The sequence below is a fragment of the Carassius gibelio genome, chromosome A3, assembly GCF_023724105.1.
Source record: "Carassius gibelio isolate Cgi1373 ecotype wild population from Czech Republic chromosome A3, carGib1.2-hapl.c, whole genome shotgun sequence".
In the NCBI taxonomy this organism is placed as follows: domain Eukaryota; kingdom Metazoa; phylum Chordata; class Actinopteri; order Cypriniformes; family Cyprinidae; genus Carassius; species Carassius gibelio.
The window spans coordinates 1,527,626-1,548,407 of NC_068373.1; the positions used below are offsets into that span (position 1 = coordinate 1,527,626).

At 35.9% G+C, this 20,782-nt stretch overlaps 1 protein-coding gene and 2 long non-coding RNA genes across 3 annotated transcripts; 2 read left to right on the forward strand and 1 right to left on the reverse strand.

The window, feature by feature from the left end:
- Positions 1 to 12,965: 12,965 nt before the first annotated feature.
- On the reverse strand, positions 12,966 to 16,262 carry LOC127943836 (uncharacterized). Its single transcript, XM_052539949.1, has 2 exons — positions 16,156 to 16,262; positions 12,966 to 13,988 (listed from the first exon to the last, which is right to left on the reverse strand). The coding sequence occupies exons 1-2, from the start codon at positions 16,235 to 16,237 to the stop codon at positions 13,105 to 13,107; spliced, it is 966 nt and encodes a 321-aa protein (XP_052395909.1). The 5' UTR covers positions 16,238 to 16,262; the 3' UTR covers positions 12,966 to 13,104.
- Positions 16,263 to 17,984: 1,722 nt separating this feature from the next.
- Positions 17,985 to 18,316, forward strand: LOC127944220 (uncharacterized). Its single transcript, XR_008150306.1, has 3 exons — positions 17,985 to 18,059; positions 18,133 to 18,195; positions 18,278 to 18,316. It is a non-coding gene; the product is annotated as an uncharacterized LOC127944220 (long non-coding RNA).
- Position 18,317: 1 nt separating this feature from the next.
- LOC127944212 (uncharacterized) lies at positions 18,318 to 18,680 on the forward strand. The gene is made up of 2 exons (XR_008150304.1): positions 18,318 to 18,430; positions 18,615 to 18,680. It is a non-coding gene; the product is annotated as an uncharacterized LOC127944212 (long non-coding RNA).
- Positions 18,681 to 20,782: the final 2,102 nt, after the last annotated feature.

The following is a 20,782-nucleotide window of genomic DNA, read 5'->3' on the forward strand; positions in this document are numbered from 1 at the left end:
GTCCACACAATTCACAAAAACAAACAGTGTGTGTGTGACTGAAATTATTAGTCTTGAGTCTGGTTGTAAACTGAGTGTGTCTAGATTTGGAATGCTTGGAAGACTATTTCATAGTTTCAGAGACAAATGGGAGAATTATCTCTACCTCAACTGTATTTAGAATATTGTATGAAGATCTTGGAATTCTGTGATTAAAGCGGACACAAGGTATTGTTGGTAATGAGGAGCTGGACCATCCAGTGCTTTTCAAGTAATTAATATCATTTTAAAGTAGTTGACAAGCAGACAATGTATTGACAATAAAATGGTACTGATTTGATCATATTTTCTACTTCTAGTAAGTGGTCTAGCTGCTACATTTTGAACTAGCCGAAGCTTATTGAGCCTGCAGCACAACCACCCAATGCATTACAATAGTAGCAGTGATTCATCCCCAAAATATTTCAGCATCTGAAACACTAAGCATGTGTCATATTTTAGCAAAAGTTCTAAGATGGAGAATCATGTTGTACACGTGCTGGAAATGTGATTTTCAAAGGACAGATTACAGTTGAGCATAAGATCTGTGTTCTAAACTGTTCTGGATGACTTAACAATACGTCCACTGAGAGTCAAATGAATCAACTTGTTTTTGGAAGTTTTTTGGACCAATACTTAATACTTCTGTTTTGCCAGAATTTCCTAAATAGGATGATGCTGGAATTTGTTTGCATTAAAGATGAGAGCAGAGACAGCAGTGTTAATAAAATGCATGAGGAAGATCAGAGACAGAGAAGAACAGTAATAAATATTAAAGAAGAGGAGAATAATGAAGAAAGGCATTAGGATCAAGATGCAGCCACTACCCTTATCCCGAGTCTGTAGAACTGCCAAATCTGCTTGGAACACAATATGATAACATGCTGAAATTTTTTAACTTATTCTTCTTCTGCAAGTCAGAAGAAGCTATTTTTCAACTAATCCAAGAGTGTTTTTTGTCCTAACAAATAGGAGATTTTCCTTAACCCACTAATATAACTTAATCCCTCAGTTTATCAGAAAGATTTTGAAATCATTACATTTGAAAGTACATTGGTTTCAGTGTACAGGAACTGTATGGAAAATCGGGTTGCACTTTATTTTACAGTACATGTACTTCCATGTACTTATAGTGTACTTACAGTGTATTTATCTAAGTTCTGGTAATACAAGATAACTACATGGGTTAGGGTTAGGTTTAGGGGTAGGTTCAGGGTTAGTACCTAGCTATTACATAGTTATTGTAATTACTATAATAAGTACATGGTATGTACATGGGGAACAGGACTGTAAAATAAAGTGCTACCGAAAATCGTATTATTAAAAGTAACTAGTAAGACTCGTAACTAAAGCTGCTAGACCTTGTACTTGAGTAAAAAGTTCAATATTTCAATCTGAGATGTAATGTTATAGAAGTATAAAACTGTGTAAAATAAATATGACAGACAGTAATCATAAAACTGACAGTGATCTTGATTTTTGCTCTGTGTTCTAATACCATTATGTGCACTTATGATGTTTTACAGTGGCAAAACCTGGGATGACACATGGGAGCCTGCGATTGAATTCCAACACATTGTGCCAAAGTCCCCACATCCCAACCAGCTTTCAGCATGACAACATAGTCACCATAAACACCTGGACTCATCAAGCACCCTTCAATGCAGTTTATTTTTGAGTGTTTTTGCTTGCTGTTCTTCAGTAAATTTTTTGCACAGTACCCAGTCTCTTTTAGTGTTTAGTTTCTTAAAGTTGTCTCTTTAAAAACTTTTTGCATTTGTCTTGAACTGCTTAGCAGTGTACCTTGCGAGATCATAAGTTTGTTGTCCGTGACCATAAGCTCATAATACCCCCAAAAAACTCCAAAAGCTACTAAATTGTCACTCAAATTTTGTAGTCATGTTGAAGTGTTTGATTACAATATTAGATATGAATTACTTTATTATTTATAATCATAATTGTAATTAACAATTTATGTTTTCCTTGCATTTAGTTATTTTTTTTGGCTTCTTTAAAGGGAAGTAATATGTTTCCTGGTGGCAGAATTGCATCTACTGGTTTGTAATAAAAAAAAAAGAGAGGGAGGAGAGAAAGGCTTTAAAAAGTTTTTTTTTTTAAATGCAACAATTTTTTTTTTATATTAGTTACCCTCTGCTTCATGCCATGGAAACCAATTGGCCTTGGAACAAATGTTTCACTCTAATCTATTTTCACTGTATAAAAAACTTTTTAATATTCTACTACATAGTAAAGAAACAAAAGGGCCCTGTAGACCTGCCAATCACATCTAATTCCATGATGCCCGCAAGTCAACTCAACGAGAAAGACTAGAAGGGAAAGGGATACAGCTATGGAAACTGGACATACGCACATCACTATTGCGTCATTTAATATTTATTTATTTAATTAATTTAATAACTGTATTTGCAGTATTTAATGGTAGGTTTATGGTTGGGGGTAGGGGTAAGTGTTAATAAAACACAATTTGATAAGTAACAAGTTTAATTCACCATTATTTAACACAGAGCATCATCCACAGAAAGCAACATAAAGTTAGAGAAATGGAGGTGCAAGCAAGAGACTGTTACCTGTTTCCCGACAGGAAAGAAGACAAAAAAACTTGGGCTGATTCTTTCTTCTGCCAAGAAATTAAAGGGCACTAGGATCTACATTTATGAAGATTTCTCTGAAGCTGTGCAACATAGGAGGAAAGAGTTGTGGCCGAAGGTGAAAGCTGCCAGAGAGAGAGGTGAGGTGATAAAGTGAGTTTGAAGTATAATAAACTGATCATCACCCCAAGGGCTGGACAAAGTCAGTTATTGGCCTAATGAGCTTAAAGCTCAATTTTATATATGGTTGTGTACATTCATGTGTGTCTGTGTGCAGGACTTATATGTATGTAGCCTATACTTGATGATAAAATAACTTATGGTACAAGATATTCAACTAGATTAGAATATATACTTATTTACCTTCAACTAAGATGACCAGTATAAATAAACTACCTAAAGGTTTAATCCTTGCACATATTAATATATGTAGTCTAATGAACAAAATTCAATACCTGTTTTTATTTTTACAATTAAATAAAATAGACATACTTATGATTTCTGAAACTCATCTGGATCACTTCATAGACAATTCAGATGTTGATATAGGGGGGTTTTCAATTTATAGAAATGATCGAAACCGGTTTGGAGGTGGTGTGGCCATTTATATACGGGATCATTTCCCTGTTAAACTGAGACATGACTTAATGCTTGATGATGTTGAAGTGTTATGGTTACAGGTACAACTTCCACATTTAAAACCGATTATTCTTGGTTGTTGTAATAGGCCACCTAGTTACAGGATAGAGTATGTAAATGGTTTATGTAACATGCTAGATAAGGTGACTGAGGAAAACAGAGAGCTATACTGGTTGGGCGATCTAAATATTGATTGGCTGTCGGATATTTGTCCTCTGAAGAATAAGCTTAAAACTATGAAAGACACCTGTGGTTTATCTCAGTTAATGGATCAGCCAACAAGAATTTCTAGTAACAAAACAAGATCTTTAACATCAAAATGTATTGATCATATTTACACTAATAATCCTGATATGTGCTCAACACCCGTTTCTGTAACAGTTGGCTTTAGTGATCACAACTGTATTGCTGTCTCTAGGAGAACTAAGCTACCTAGAGCCTGTCCTAAAATCATTATAAAAAGATCTTATAGGGCATTTAATGAGGAGAGTTTTCTAAATGAATTGGATAATATTAAATGGAATTTGATAAGTGACATTGATGATGTGGATGCATCTCTTAATTTATTTATGGATTGTTTTATGAGAGTTGTTAACAATCATGCCCCATTAAAGAAATTTACAGTTAAAGCCAAACGTGCTCCTTGGGTTGATACGGAGTTAAGGAGCTTAATGGCTCAAAGGGAAGAGGCTAAAAAGGTTGCGGTTCTTTCTGACTCTTTTGAGGACAGAAAATTGTATTGTATTTTAAGGAATCAGGTGACCAAGGTGAACAGAGTGAAAAAGAAAAAAATATTTTCAGAAGAGAATTGACAATAGTGGTACAGATTGTAAGAGAATGTGGAATGTACTCAGTGAAATCATTGGGAAACAAATCTACTTGTACTTCTTTTGTTGAACTGAATGGAGTTTATTTGACTAAGCCAATACAGATTGCGAATTATTTTCATGATTATTTTGTTAATAAGGTTTCTAACTTTAGAGAGACAATGAAATACACTGTTGATTCCAACTCAAATGAGCTAATTGAAAGGTGTATTATGAAAGATAAACTGTGTAGTTTTGAATTTCATCAAGTTAATGTTGTGCAGGTGGAAATGTTGCTGAGATCTTTGACTGTTGGTGTGTCTGCTGGTACAGACAACTTGGATAGTCGGCTGTTGAAGTTATCAGCTGGACATATTTCTAAACCAATCCGTCACATTTTTAACAGATGTTTGATTAGTGGTGAGTGTCCAAAACTTTGGAAAGAGGGTAAGATAATTCCTTTACCCAAAGACACAAAATCAACTTTCTGTGGTCCAAATAGTAGGCCTATAAGCATTTTGCCTATTTTAAGTAAATTATTTGAAAAAATTGTATTTAAGCAAGTGCAAGATTATTTTTCTAACAATGGTTTGACTACAATGTTTCAGCATGCTTATAGGTATGGTCATTCCACCTGCACTGCAATGACACAAATGTTGGATAGCTGGCTAACATTAATTGATAATTCAATGCTAGTGGGTACAATACTACTGGACTTCAGTGCTGCCTTCGATGTGATCGACCATGAAATTTTGATTTCCAAACTTATTAGTTATGGTTTTACTTCTTCCGCAATCAAGCGGTTTAAGAGCTATTTGTTGGAGAGGTCGCAAAGAGTTTATTTTAATGGTGCATTATCTTGTAGCAAGACCCTGGATTGCGGTGTTCCTCAAGGAAGTTGCCTCGGACCTTTGTTGTTTTCAATTTTTACAAATGATATGCCGTATATACTCAGTAAGGCTACATTGACTATGTTTGCTGATGATACTACTCTTTATTATGCAGCCCCTACATGTTCAGAGCTTAATCAGGTTCTGTCTTGTGAGATTAGCAAATTGTATAACTGGATTAAAACAAATAAACTTGTTCTAAATATTTCAAAAACTATGAGTATAATATTTGGTTCTAAGTATAGATTATCTGATAATCCTAAAATTAATATACAAGTAAATGGTCAAAATATACAGCAAGTAAAAAAGGTGAAGCTTCTTGGACTTTGGCTTGATTCCACATTGTCATGGTCTGATCACATTAACACAGTTGTTGCTAAAATGGGTAGAGCTGTTGCAGTTACGCATAAATGTGCACAGTTTCTAAATTCACAGCTGTTTAGTCGTGTTGTTTGTACATTGGTTTTGTGTCATTTGGATTACTGTTCTGTTGTATGGTCTGCTGCATCAAGTAGTCATTTAAAAAAATTACAAGTGGCTCAAAACAAGGCTGCAAGACTGGTTCTTGGTTGTTCTTCGAGAACTAGTGTTGCAGAGATGCATGAACGTCTTGCTTGGCTGATGGTCAAGCACAGACTATCTGTTAATATGTTAGGTAGGGCCAATATTTACAGGTCACATCCATACAAAAAAAAAACACCTTGGCCAGCTTTTCCTGAAGGTACAGGGGATAGGCAATAATTTCACCCCTGTAGATATTTAAAGCACAGAGTAGCACCTCGTGACGACAGACAATGCCTCTTCGTCTACCTTGCTGCCAGATCTTTGGGAGGTCTCTGGCTGCTGACCACTCCTCTCCACAAACACCTCTCCCACTGACCTAAAATATGGATAATGGTCAATGAAAACGAGACTCTTCTAAACAAACTCTTCAGTAAGAGGTTACTGTAGTATTGTAGTTTTATTTATCATCATATACACTTTTACATGTTTGGTTGTGCTGTGAATGTGGTCCACAAATCTTGTAAAATCTTTATCCTTGGCTATAAAGATGCCTTCAAAGAAAGCCTGTTCCTCAGATCTAAAAATAACAACAACAGAGGTACAAAACATTTTATGATCATTTATTAGAGTTATCATAAGTACCAACTGCAGTACCAGTCTGAAATGTAAAAACTGTAATGCTTTGAGTGCTGTTGAGTGGATTCGTAAACACCTCTGATTAGCCATTGTGTTTACACACTCATTGGATATGTCTGAGAATGGCTTTAATCAGTGCTAAAAGCGTCAGTCACATTTGTATAATTGTTTAGAATTTTTATAAGTCAGTATTTTTACAACTATATAATTTATAATCTAAGATTACTTGGTGCATAATAAAGAGCCATGTTATCTTATTAATATGTAAGAACACTGTGACACAGTTTGAAGTTCCTAGCAGCATTCTTAAAACGGTAATGCTTGCGGTTTCCATCTACGGAAACGGCGAGCATATTTGTGGAGCCTGCAGGGCAGATGAAGGGCTCTTCCTTGCATATACTGTCCACCTCAAATCGCACAGCCTCCCACTCAAAAAAACCTTTCTGCAGAAATCTTGCTAGTCTACTGAAAATAAAGAAACCAACAGCTTATAATGTAAAAACAAATACATTAGCATCAAACCGGTTTATAGCCCACAATTCAAATACATTAACAATACTGCAGGAGTAATAAATTCAATACTCATATGACCAAAGCGAACAGTTTGCTTTTCCAGCATTCTTAAAAATGCTTGGCAGGACAGTCCTGGTGCCACCATCTTCATTTCCTCGAATGACAAAAATATATCAGTAGTATAAACTGTGGTAAACTGAAGAGATGCCGGCCAGTAGTGCTGTTTAGGTCGTCCACTGCAGCAGTCCAAGTGGCTTGGCACAAAATAACTTGGGCATGCTTAGATCATATCGTCCTGGAAAAATAAAAAAACACATCCACTGTAATGCTGTAATTGGTTGTAATGGGTTCTTAATACAATTTATACATTAGTTTATATATTTCATAAGATGCTTCTCAAACAGGATAAAGTTCTTCACATTCTTACCATTCATTGTGACCACAGCAACAGTCTTTCCTGGACTGACCCTCAATGACTGGTGAAAAACCACAGATTTTGTCAGGCATTTCCACAGGCCGCACTGAAAAAGATCATACATTACATGTGAATTAACATAATTTGTATTGACTGAGTAATATAAGATTGTAATGGATCACAAGATAGAACACAGAAAAGAACACAAGACATGCTCAAAAAGTCGACTGACACAGAGTATCTACATAAATTCAAGATCAAACAAAAAGAGTAAAAAGGGATCCATTTAAGAAATAAAACTTATGAGCTTGCTTTACTATTCTGAAAATGGGATATGTTGTACAAACACAAACCAAAACGTACCACATTGGGAAAGAGCCTTATCCACCACGAGTTGTTAGAGGCAATGGCTGGAAGAATCCAGCAGTCATGGCATCTCTATTGTGGAGGACATGTCTGGTGTGCACGCTGATGTCACATTCAGCACAAAAGAAGTGACTTCTCCGGATAACTGCTGGACTGCTCCAACACTGCTGGCAGATGTGTGTTGCCTCAATTTCTTTTGCTGCAACCATGTTTACAAGACGGTGTCTCTCTCTGCCCTCCACCTCTCTGAAAATAGACTCTGACGAATGCTCCAGTTCGAGGATGCCAGGAGAGGATCTCTTGGGGTTCCAAGAGGTGATGCCTCATCATCACCTGAGGAATCGCTCAGTGAGGGTTGGAGATCTTGTAGAAAACACTCTGTTAAAATAGTATGGAGTTTTCAGAAACAATAGCAAATTTTTAAATACAAACATTTATTTTAAATACATAACATTCTAACCCACTGTCAGATATAAATGGAAACAATGAAAATGGTGTACAATGATATACACACCAACAGTCTCTGGAGCAAAGGTCACCTCACAGTTAGTGTCAGGAGCATTGAAGGGAGGATCAATGTTCTGAATGTGATTAGCTGAAGAGGATAAAAACAACACAAATCAACATTTACATATATTATTCAAATCTACAAATGAAATGACCAGAGTGAAATGGCACAAGCTCAATGTTTAAAGGGATAGTTCACCCAAAAATGTAAATTCTGTCATCATTTACTCACCCTTGAAGAGTTCAAAACCTGTATTAATTTCTTTGGTCAGCTGAACAAAAAGGAAGATATTTTGAAGAATGTTTGTAACCAAACAGTTGGTGGACTCCACTGACTTCCATAGTATTTATTTCTCCATAATAGGGAAGTCAGCTATGTCCCACAAGTGTTTGGTTACCCATATTCATCAAAATATCTTCCTTTGTGTTCAGCAGAACAAATAAATGGATACAGGTTTGGAACAATTTGAGGGTGAATAAATGACGACACAATGTTTAATTTTGGGTTAACTATCCCTTTAATATACATCTGGAGAGCTTTTTATTTCCCAAACCCTAATGTGGACAGTCTAGTTACTCTCGTTTAGCTGCCTATAAGGCATCATATAGATGATAACGGCATATAGGAATGCTTATATAGAAACAGATTAAAATAAAACAAGTCGGCTGGCCATTGACACATTCAGAAGTCAAGTCAGAATGTCTCAATAATGCAAAATGATAGTTAAAGGCAGTTCATCACTGAATTCAGTGATGTCATCTCTGTTCAGTTAAATAGTGTCTGTGCATTTATTTGCAATCAAGTCAATGATATCGCTGTAGATGAAGTGACCCCAACTAAGCAAGCCAGAGGCGACAGCGGCTGTCCTGGTGCTCCTCTGAGACAAGGTCTTTACAGGGGATCTGTATCTGGGCTCTAGTTGTCCTGGTCTCCGCTGTCTTTCTGTGCAGTAGAGGTCCTTTCTAGGTGCCGATCCACCATCTGGTCTGGATACGTACTGGATCCGGGTGAGTGCAGTGACCCTCTGATCTGGATACAGACTGGATCTGGTGGCCACGGTGACCTCGGAACAAGAGAGAAACAGACAAATATTAGCGTAGATGCCATTCTTCTAATGATGTAGAAAGTACGGTGTTATGTGAAGTGTTTCCGGTTCTGGTTTACCTAATTAATGCAGCCTAAAAATCCTTTAACGGATTTGGATATTAAAAGCATATTAGTATGTTCTGTGTATGCCAGGTTAAAGAGATGGGTCTTTAATCTAGATTTAAACTGCAAGAGTGTGTCTGCCTCCCGAACAATGTTAGGTAGGTTATTCCAGAGTTTAGGCGCCAAATAGGAAAAGGATCTGCCGCCCGCAGTTGATTTTGATATTCTAGGTATTATCAAATTGCCTGAGTTTTGAGAACGTAGCGGACGTAGAGGATTATAATGTAAAAGGAGCTCATTCAAATACTGAGGTGCTAAACCATTCAGGGCTTTATAAGTAATAAGCAATATTTTAAAATCTATACGATGTTTGATAGGGAGCCAGTGCAGTGTGGACAGGACCGGGCTAATATGGTCATACTTCCTGGTTCTAGTAAGAACTCTTGCTGCTGCATTTTGGACTAGCTGTAGTTTGTTTACCAAGCGTGTAGAACAACCACCCAATAAAGCATTACAATAATCTAACCTTGAAGTCATAAATGCATGGATTAACATTTCTGCATTTGACATTGAGAGCATAGGCCGTAATTTAGATATATTTTTGAGATGGAAAAATGCAGTTTCACAAATGCTAGAAACGTGGCTTTCTAAGGAACGATTGCAAACAAATAGCACACCTAGGTTCCTAACTGATGACGAAGAATTAACAGAGCAGCCATCAAGTCTTAGACAGTGTTCTAGGTTATTACAAGCAGAGTTTTTAGGCCCTATGATTAACACCTCTGTTTTTTCTGAATTTAGCTAACACCATGTTTCATGATGATATCTCCCAAGGGTAACATATAAGTGGATTATTCTGTAAGAAGAAAGTCACATACCCCTAGGATGCTTCAAGGAGGAGGGATGGACAAATTTTCTTGGGTGAACTAACCCTTTAATGTTCTTTCTTATTTAGACATTTCAAATTTCAATCAGTTTTAGTTTGAAACTGTGGTGTGCTTTAATCATTTTAGTCAATCACAGAGATATATGATGACAGTGTGAATAGCATGATCAAACAGTTGTTTACAGTTTTGCTCAACTGTGCTGAAATGGTCACTTATTAAAAGTGCTGACTTCATAGAATAGTTTAGCCAATATTTTCTGGATGTCATTTAATATTGAATAAAGCAATGTACTGTTAATGACAATACATTCAAAATCACTTTTTTATTATTTTTCTAACTTATTCATGTTTCCTGTTACTGTTGGTTAATAAAATGTAATTCTCATTAACTTGTACATTATTTGAAATAGTGAAATTGAAAATGACAGAAAATGTAGATGTATTCACCTTGATTGCATTTGTGTGGTATGTATTAATGCATAGCTATGGAATATAAAAACAAAATATGTTTACATGTGTATTAAAGTGAGGCGATTTTTTTATTTAATTCTATATCTGTATGTGATCCTGGAGCACAAAACCAGTCATAAGTAGCAATGATATTTTTGTAGAAATAGCAAAAACAATGCATTGTATGAACATCATATTCCATGAATATATTTAGTAAATTTCCTACTGTAAATATATATATATATATATATATATATATATAATTGTATTTTTTACCAAACCATACATCAATAGATAGCATATTTAGATGATGATGCAAAAACTGCTCAATTGTTGTCTCAATGTTATATTATATTTATTATATATTTTTATAATTTAAAACATTCTGATCCTAATGCAATAGATGGTTATTGTTGTCTTTGTAAGCTATCCCCGATTGCTTGACATGAGGTAATATGGCTATCGTTAATAGTAATGATTAAAGATTCATTAATAATAGATAAGTGTGCTTTTAAGTTGAATTTGTATCATTCATGCATTATTAATTAATTTATGTTTAATGCATGAGAAGGATGTTGATGTTGTCAATGTATATGTAGGGGCCACTTGGCAACCACCTCTAAATTGTGATTTATTTCTGTCCCTGCCTGTAAGTGGTTTTTATTTTTGATGTACTTCATTAATGTTATCATCACTTGTCTAATGTAACATGTTTATGTCTCTGTGTACTCCAACGGCCTGATGCATCCTTAAAAGTCTGCATCCTTTTTTTGTAAATGCAAGTGGAATCACTGGACCCTGTGTGTAAGTTGTTGTTTGTTGGCATCTTCAAGTAATGGTATTATTTTGGAAATGTCTTTGAGAAATAAATAATTTGTTTTCATCCATTGCTTGACAGCTGTTTTTGGTTTAGTTAATTATGATAATTCTTTTTTCAGTCCTTATGTAGATACAGCATGTACACTTAATTTGAAATAAGCAACACACACACAGGCAGGCTATATTGTAGGAATGTGGCTTTTATGTATACAAGTTTTGCTGCCAAAACTGAAGAGGTGTGCGTCCTTGACTCTACTGGTTATGGAGATTCTGATTGTGTATCCTTGTACAGGTTTACATATTGCATAATTCTGTTTCATGGGGAAATGTTCTGTGTTCCCGTGTGTTCCAGTTGAAGTGGTATGCATGTGGCTGCAAAACAATTTTAGTTTTTTTTTTGTTTTGTTTTTTATATCTATTGTTTTTTTGTAATATTTTTATCAGACTTCAAGCAAACAACAAGACAACACCTCCATGAGAGTAACTGTACTGGTGCAGGCATCAGTTTATTTAGGTACACGTGGTTATGTTCAATTAATCAATGTATTTTAGTACACTGAGGATAGCTTAGCTAAATTGTTCTAATTTGTTCGTTTGTTGATTCGTCAATCAAATTTGGTGGTTAACTTTGGTTCTTGTGGGTTGTCTTAATTTAAAACATTTACCATTAATTTTCTAGTAACATCATTTGCAATGAAATGAATTGAATGAATGAATGAATGACCTATCATGCATGGAGCTCTCTGGCTTCCATTCAGTTCAGTTCTTGCGACATTCTCATTTACTGTAAGGGAAAACTTACGTACATAACTTGGCTAGATATAAATAATTATTGTTTTTCAAATTAAAAAGCCAATAGTGGTATATAAATGACAAGAGAAAACATCCTCCTTACATTATTGCTTACGTATATGTGGAAAATCATTAAGATACCACGCGGATCGAGAACGCTTCATTCTTTATTCTGTTGATTATGAGGTTCAGCGTCAGTGCTTAGTCAGTTAATGAGGAACTCTTTATTAAAATATAAACCACTCAAATCTGCAATACTGTACATTTTCACAGAGTTGCATTTGTTTCGACTGCTATTTATAAGATTATACGATTTGCCACTGTCAGACGTTCGTTTCAAGAAGCTCAGAGATTTCTTCATTTATGTTTTATAAACTTTATTTGATCATTTGTAAATAACTGTACAATTTAACTATGAAATTATGGTAGGTTGTAATTAATTCAAAGATCAGTGTTTGCATTACATGTTTGTTTTCATAAAAATCTGTTTTGTGAAAGATCTGTTGCATAAATAATTGTCTATAAGCAGCGCATGTCTATTTTTTCGATTTCTTTTGCATTAATCATCAGATAAAACAAATCTTTGATTTTGTACCCTTTTACAGCCCTTTTTTTATTTAAAAAATGTTTTAATGCGAAGTTAACGGAGTAAAATATTAAAATATGTTGTGAAAATGATGATGGAACAAACTGATGTATGTGCACAATTGAGACATGGGAAATCTATAAAGATCAAACGCAGCCCATGTCTCACAAGATAAATGTCATCTAAATTAAAAAATAATGTAATACAAACATTTTGAAGAATAAGTAATTTTTACATTTACATACAGTAATTAGTAAGGGAAAAACACATTGTGTAGCTGTATGTGCACACCATGTTCAACTTTAATTTCGTGAACAGTAAGTATTTCATTCATTCACCAATTGCAATAATAGAGTAGAATTGCATTTCCATAAATCCTGTAAACATACTGTATACAGAAGGTAATAATTTGTATTTCTCCGGTTCTCTGCACTGGACTGCACTTAATATTTATCAACTTTACACTGGCTACCTATAAAGTTCATTATCAAATCATTGTTTGATTTTGGGAAGCTTTTTCACCATTCGCTTTTAATTTCACTCTTGGCACATACATCATTTTTGTCCTCCACTTTTACCGCACAGGGCTCTTCCTTTTTAATAAGATGGACCTGCCATCCATTATCAGGCAAGTTATCAGCCTTGAAGGAACAGCAGGTATTACACTGGTCCTTAAGATGGTAAAGACCCAAGTTCTGCCGCTTAAATTCTTCAGAGAAAACCTGCTTTGACAAGGGTCTCAGCATCTTTTCCTCGGCAGCCCGATGGTAGACTTTATACAGCTCAGGCATGGACTGAAAGCCAGGCTCAAGGTACTGTTTTGATGCGGATGACCTACAGTAGCAGGAAGTCACCTTCGGGAGATCCTGTAGAAAACTCTTCATAAACTCACGTCTCTGGCATGTTGCCGAATTCTGCTTTGAATTTCCTGCGTCCTGCACCCATTTAACAGCACACCAATCCCCTATTCCAAGTGTTGCCAAAAACATACTCTTGCACGTCCTCCTCCTTTGTCCATTAACATTTAAAAAGTATACAAGAGAAGATGATCTTTTTGAATTATCACTCCCCCTTCTCCTCTTTATGGGAACGACATCTACCAAACCACGTACATAAATTTTTTTCTCTTCCCAGTTCATGTTCTCCCAAAAACATTTAAAAATGTTCTCCCTGTCGGCTTCTGCAATTGTACTGCATTGATGCTTGGAGGACTTCACACATGCAGCTGACTGACATCTTGGTCCCAGCACCCGGCGCTCCATATGGACGATTTCATTCCTTCTCATCCCAACATAGGGTTGTCCCATCATTCTTCTCTTTTTATTAGCACACGTCTTACGTTTATTTCCATCCTTTCTCTTTCTTCCTCCATTTGTATCATCCTGAGAATCATCAGAGGAATCTTTAAAAAATACAACAAAAAACATTAATGAGTATTTAATCATGTACAAATGCTGTGATATGTGCCAATCTATCCATCCATAACTAATAACAAAAAATTAAAGTTAGCCCATATATTACTCACCCTCAAGTCATCTTAAGTGTATATGACGGTCTTCTTTCAGACGAATCTAGTCGGAGTTCTATTAAAAGTTGTATTTGATGTCTCAAACTGTTTAATAGCAGTCAGCATTTTGCAGTGGATCAGTCCAAAAGAAGGGAAATAAAAAGTGCCCATCCTTCATAAAAAAGTGTCTCACATAACTCCGGGGGGTAAACAAACACTTCCTGTAGCAAATCAATGTGTTTTTGTAATAACCATATTCAAAACGTAATAATCACTTTATGTAGCTTGCCCTCACTGTTGTATACGAAGCAGTTCCTGGTGGATGACGTATGGAGGTAAGCGCTGCACATCAAAACAAAACAGAGGCCACTAATTAGAAGCACAAAACAAGGATTTGTCAAGAAGAATGGCAGAGGTTTTCGAAATAAACCAAGAAGAGACTTGGATTTGTTTGACTTTGTTCAGCCCCTGGAGCCAGGTGAGACACTATTTATTATGGATGGGTGCTTTTTATTTCACTTCTTTTGGACTGAAGCACTGCAACACCCGCAGAGTGCCATTAAACAGCTTGAAAGATCCATTTTGAATATAACTCAGACTGGATTCGTCTGAAAGAAGAAAGTCATATACACCTTGGAGGATGTGAGTAATTTATGGAATAATTCTCCATTTTGGGGTTAACTAAACCTTTAACACTGTACCTGCTTCAATTTTAAACGCCTCTTTTATTACACTCTCAAGTGTTGCTTGTTGTTTTCCTCTCTTTTCTTCTGTCTGTGTCGTCACTATCTGCATCTATAATTAGCTTTCTTCTATCTATATTCCATCTATTATTACAGTGTTAACATCAGAGCTAAATTTAGCTTGCAACCACCTAGGGTTAATTTGAAACATCTTTCAATACAAACTTGTAAAACCTCAAAATAAAGATCACAGCTTACCTTCAGCTTGCAGTACTTCAATTCATGATGGCTTGGTGGCGTTATAAGGTTTTACCAACAGCTTGAGGATTGAGTTATGACATTTAGTCACACTGTCTTTTTAATGCTTTGATTGTTGAATATTTATAAAACCAACAGAGAGATGTATAAGGTGATCCATAGTACTGATTTATGAAAAAAAATAAAATATGGAGATACAAGGTTTTCCCCCAACATGAGTTATATGTCCCTTATTTTTCTAAAAATAACCATGACTGTCCCTCCTTTTTCTTTTCTGAAGTTGGAAACCCAGCTACTTATAAGTCCCTAAATGCTTTTGCTCCTGTGTACCTAACAAACTCTTCTATAACACTACAATCGCACAAAATGCTGGACTTTTGATAGTTCCTAGGATAGCAAATTCCAGCTTTTTCACATTTAGCTCCCAAACTCTGGAATAGCCTTCCTGATAATGTTCGGGGTTCAGACAAACTCGGTTTAAAACTAGATTAAAAACACATCTCTTTAGACAAGCATTTACATAATCCATCTTACACCCTTGTATTCCCATTATACCTGATCAAATGCACTTTATTATCTTTTTCTTGAAATGTTACGAACAGCTGCTAGGCTAATTTTCTGTTTCCAGATCTGGTTGGGCATCTAAAGATGATGCCAGCTTCAGACTGGATCCAGCCACTTACAAAGATCTGAGATGAGCTGAGAAGAGCCTGCGAGGACTTCAGGTGACATCCATCCTGAATCAATATTTTTTTTTTGTGTTCCTGTAGCACAATTGGTAGTTCAAGGTTGGGGGTTTGAGTCCCCGAGAACACATGATAGGTAATAATTTATAGCCTGAATGCACTGTAAGTCGCTTTGGATAAAAGCGTCTGCTAAATGCATAAATTAATTTTTTAATTAAATTTAATTTCTCCATATTCAATGCATGATGTCACAATGGCAAACTAAAGTAGGATCTCAGCTGCACTTGAGATTATCTCAACATCTGTCCACCTGAGGCTCCATGTCAAATAAAACTGCTTAAAGTAGGACACTCATAAGACATTTTTCAAAAATATAATTAATTTCTGCAGAGCTAGACGTTTTAACAAGGATCAGCTTTGAAAAAGAAGACCAACCTGTTTGTTCCTCAGTTTCTTGTTTGATGCTGAATACTTCTTCAATCTTAAGGTCTTCACTCTCCACTTTAATAAACGCCATCTTTATTATAATAGTGTCATGTGGATCTCGGTCTCTTCAGCAGTTTTGTTTTCTGTGTTTGGACACGGTCATGATTAAAATAAGAAGTAAAAATAAATAAATACAGTGAACAAAATAAAAAATATATATCCAGACGAAGTCTTTGTGTACATCTCACAATCAGCTCTAGTTCAGTAGATAAGCCAAATAAATTTTTTTAATATCGCTCACAACTAGCAATAGAAATTAATAAAAGCGCGCGCGCAAACACTATAAAGAAAGGTCCTATTTAAGTATTCGTGTCGTATTTGTTATTATTTAATCATTTGTAGATTACATGTGATAGACTGCACTTTACTGAAAATCAGTTTGGAGCAGCAGTCTCCCCCGCGCGCAATGATTCAAAACAGTGAATCATTTCGACAAGCATTTGATTCAATTGACTCGGAGTTTTACAAAGCCCCGTTCTTCTCATCACTACTTTCCAGTGACTACATTCGTGTTTACTATAAACTGATACACGACATAAAACGTGAAATGAGACGCAGCATGTTTGTTAATCTTGCAGGGGGGTATTCCAGAAAGCTTGGTTAACTTACCATTTGATAAACTATAACCTCTGGGTTGATTTACCCCAAACAGGCATACCATGAGTATGTCGGTTCCAAAACACCTGAGAAGAGTTAGCTTAATCAACCTCTGACTGGTTACCCAGAGTTAATGCGCGTGCACGGTGCATGTATAAAGACATTTTCAATGGATCGCCGATTTCACGAGTCACCATGGAAACTCAAAGCGAAAAAAAGAGAGCCGCGTATTTCACAGAGGCGGAGTTGGAAGTTTTAATGCATGCTTATGAGGAGTTTAAGCCAATAATATTAAAAAGAAGCAATACAGCTGCATCGGCTAAAGCAAGAGAGTTGGCTTGGCAAAAAATAACGGACAGAGTAAATGCGTGAGTGTATTAAATTACAAATTTGGTATTGGCTCCCGTTTTATTGAAATGCAAAATAATGAAGTATGACTTATACATACTTTTGAATATGTGAAATCACTATGAAAGCATTTACTTTTCCTGCCATTTTATTTCTTTAGCTTGAAATAATAATGTATATTTCTTATTTAATAAGGTGTAATCCTTCTGGAGCCACAAGAACTTTAAGCCAAGTCAAAATGAAACACAAAAACATTCTGCAAAAAGGTAATATTTGATTACACAATTACTGAACTATTATTATAACAGGATTTAGTATATTCATTCTGTCATGCAGCTAACAGAAAGAAGACTGAAGCCCGTCTAACTGGCGGGGGGCCACCACCACCTCCCCTCACCCCATCTGAGGAGCTGGCTCTGTCCCTTAATAAAGGGCGACCAGTGGTTGCTGGCATTCCAGGGGACAGTTCATCACACATACTATGCACCACAAGTGATGGTGAAAAAAGGGTGAAATGTAAGTTTACCTCTATGATTTGTTTTCATTTTTTATCCTGATAAATTACTATCTCTGTCACTTAAAGGCTTTTTGAACAAGATTAATTTATGTAGGCTTATTTTATTTAACTGCATATGATGTATTATTTTCTTTGATAATATTGAGAATTTAACGGGTTGTGTGTTCTTATAGATACTGATGGACGGATTGTATTATTGGACTCTCCAGAAAGAACAGTCTGTCACAGTTGTAAGTGATTTGTTGTCAGGTACTTTTAGGGTTTTTTTTTTTTTTTTTTTTGCCAAATAATGTATACTTGAATATTTGTCTTGTAGGATGAAGATGATGATGACGATGAAGAGACCACATCTGCTGTGACAGAAGTGGACAATGCTGGTAGATCCACTGAGGTATGATGCATACCATTATGATGTATGGCCCCTTTTTGCATTAGAGTAACAAACTGTCATTGTCCTTTCTCAGTACATACCTAGGGATCTGCCCACAGATGAGGGTCCTTCAGCCTCAGCACACAATCTAAGCAGGGTAACAATTTGTGTCCATGTGTCCATATTTTAATTTTATTGTCTGACCAAACAATCTCATTTATTACATTTTTCCACCTTAGTTGCCAGCAAAGGAGCTGTATAAGGTCCATCTTCAAAAAAAAATAAGAAAAAGTGACATGGAGATGGACCTTATACAGCTTCAAATGGAAGAGAAAAGGCTCCTCATTAAAAAAGCAGCACTTGAAATAGAATTACTTGAGAATCGCCTTAAGGTGAGAACTTGTCTGAATATTAATCTGTTGCATGTTAAAAGTGGTCTGTCTGTCTCTATCTATCTATCTATCTATCTATCTATCTAGCTATCTATCTATCTGTATGTATGTATGTATGTATGTATGTGTAAAGCAATATAAAAAAAAAAACATTTTAATGAATTTTACTTTTATTGTTTTTCAGGAAATGAAGAAATAAACTGCCTGGCAGACCAGTGCAAAAAAAACTAATAAAAGTAATTTTGACAAATCCTGTCTCTCAAAAGTCTTCCGTCTCTGTTGGCCTCTAAAATCTGTGGGTGTTCCTCTGGGCCATCTTCCTCAATACAAGGAGGGTGGCTCTCTCTCCTCTTATAGTGGCAATATTGTGAAGCACAACACAAGCCACAATAATGTGGCATGCCCTCTCTGGACTAACCCGGAGCCCACGCAGACACTGAAACCGAGATTTGAGGATCCCTATAGTCATCTCCACCTTGGCCCGTGTTCGGCTGTGAGCCAGGTTAAACCGTGTCTGTGGTCCAGGCTCAGGTTCAGGGTAGGGTGTCATTAAATAGGGCAGACAAGGGTATCCTCTGTCCCCCAGCAAGTAACCATTGTACTGTCCTGTAATGATTGAAGTGTACAACACAAATATAGTAAAAACGAAAAAACAAAAATTGTATAAAGCAAATCATACCCTGCTGAAATGTCTGGCATAATGATGACTCGCGGAAAATTCTGGCATCATGCACAGATCCTGGCCATTTTGCCTCGACATTGGTGATGATTTGGGTTGCCTCACATATTACCCATAGTTAGTGGAAAAAGTAATGACTTTGATGATTTTAAGAAGGGGAAAAAATTAAGTTGTTACCTGCACATTGATACTATGAATAGATTTCCTATTAACATAGTCTCCCTCATTTATTGATGGAGCTTTAATAGGAATGTGAGTGCCATCAATGCACCCAATTACATTTGGAAACCCTGAAACAGAAAGTTTTGGAAGTATGAAGTGTGTGCATAAGGAATACATGTATAGATATTAATAATATGACTAAATATTAAATATGCGTCATATATTTTACTACAAAGGACAAACCTGCCACTCTGTGGAATTCGTCTTTAATAACAAGCAGAGGTTTATGGCCAGGGAACTGTACAAACGTGGGTAACAACTGTTTAAGTGCCAGACACACTGTACGAACGGCTCTACACACAGTTGCCTTTCCCACATGCTCTGAATCGCCCACACTGTACAAAAAATGGCCAGACGCAAAAAACCTAAGTGCTATGCACAGAATGTTTTCTGTGCTAAGCGCAGAGCCGCGGTTTGTCACATTTGCGATATGCGGTTTTAAAAGACGTGTTAAATAAACTAATGAATCTTTTGAAAAACGATAACGCTCTTTTAAATATTCATTAGGGTAAGCAAACACATCAATACGCGGTCTTATAACCCTCTCCCGATGAAAAAAACCTCGTATAATTTGTGCTTCTACGTCCACAGGATCCTCGTCAAAAGGGCACGCCATGCTCACCAACCTTCTGAAACGAAGTTACACTGAAACATAACCTGCTCTCGAGCAGGTTATCTTCAGAGAGTCAGTTGCTATGGTTACATACATACCCAGAAAGTGACCTCTGTTTTTGGAACCGAACGTTGAGGTTATCCACGAACTTACCCTTATACATACCCAGGTATGTCACATAACCTGCTTTTTGGAATACCCCCCAGATGTGCTTTACTCACAAACAATAACATTCATAACGTTGCAATGTTTCACCTAACAATTATGTTTAATGACTATCTATTCATTTTACGTCGCTTATAAAAAACTATAAAATTGCCTTGACCGTTTTATTTAATTAAAGACTTTAAAAAACACAAACCTTTCCTCTGTCGAATCACAGACAAGGAGCGCAGCACAGCCTTATGACGTCACATAACCACGCCAAAATACAAGTCTTGTGTATATATATATATATATATATATATATATATATATATATATATATATCAATCATTCTATGGTAAATATTTACATGCAGAAAACGCATAAATAATATGAGCTATTCAGACTTTAGTTCGTGGTGAAATAGATTAAAAAATATTTTTTAAGCCAAAAGCACCAATCCCCCGCTTTTACCCAGAAACAACTAATGCAAGCATTCTGTAATGATTATTACAAAAATAATTATTCAATGGAAAAGTAATAGGGAATAATAATAGTAGTAATAAGTGAAGTAATAATAATAGGATGATAATAATATAACTATAGTAACGTAATTTTTTGCTAAAGTTTTAACACATTTACTTAATACATGAGCCTTGCAAAAAGAAGGGTAAACAATATAATAACTAATTTG

Excerpts from the sequence above, each read along its gene's own strand:
- LOC127943836 (XM_052539949.1), bottom strand. The coding sequence starts at position 16,237 with ATGGCGTTTATTAAAGTGGAGAGTGAAGACCTTAAGATTGAAGAAGTA. Across the intron at positions 13,989-16,155 it reads AGAAACTGAGGAACAAACAG|ATTCCTCTGATGATTCTCAG; the intron begins GTTGGTCTTCTT and ends TATTTTTTAAAG.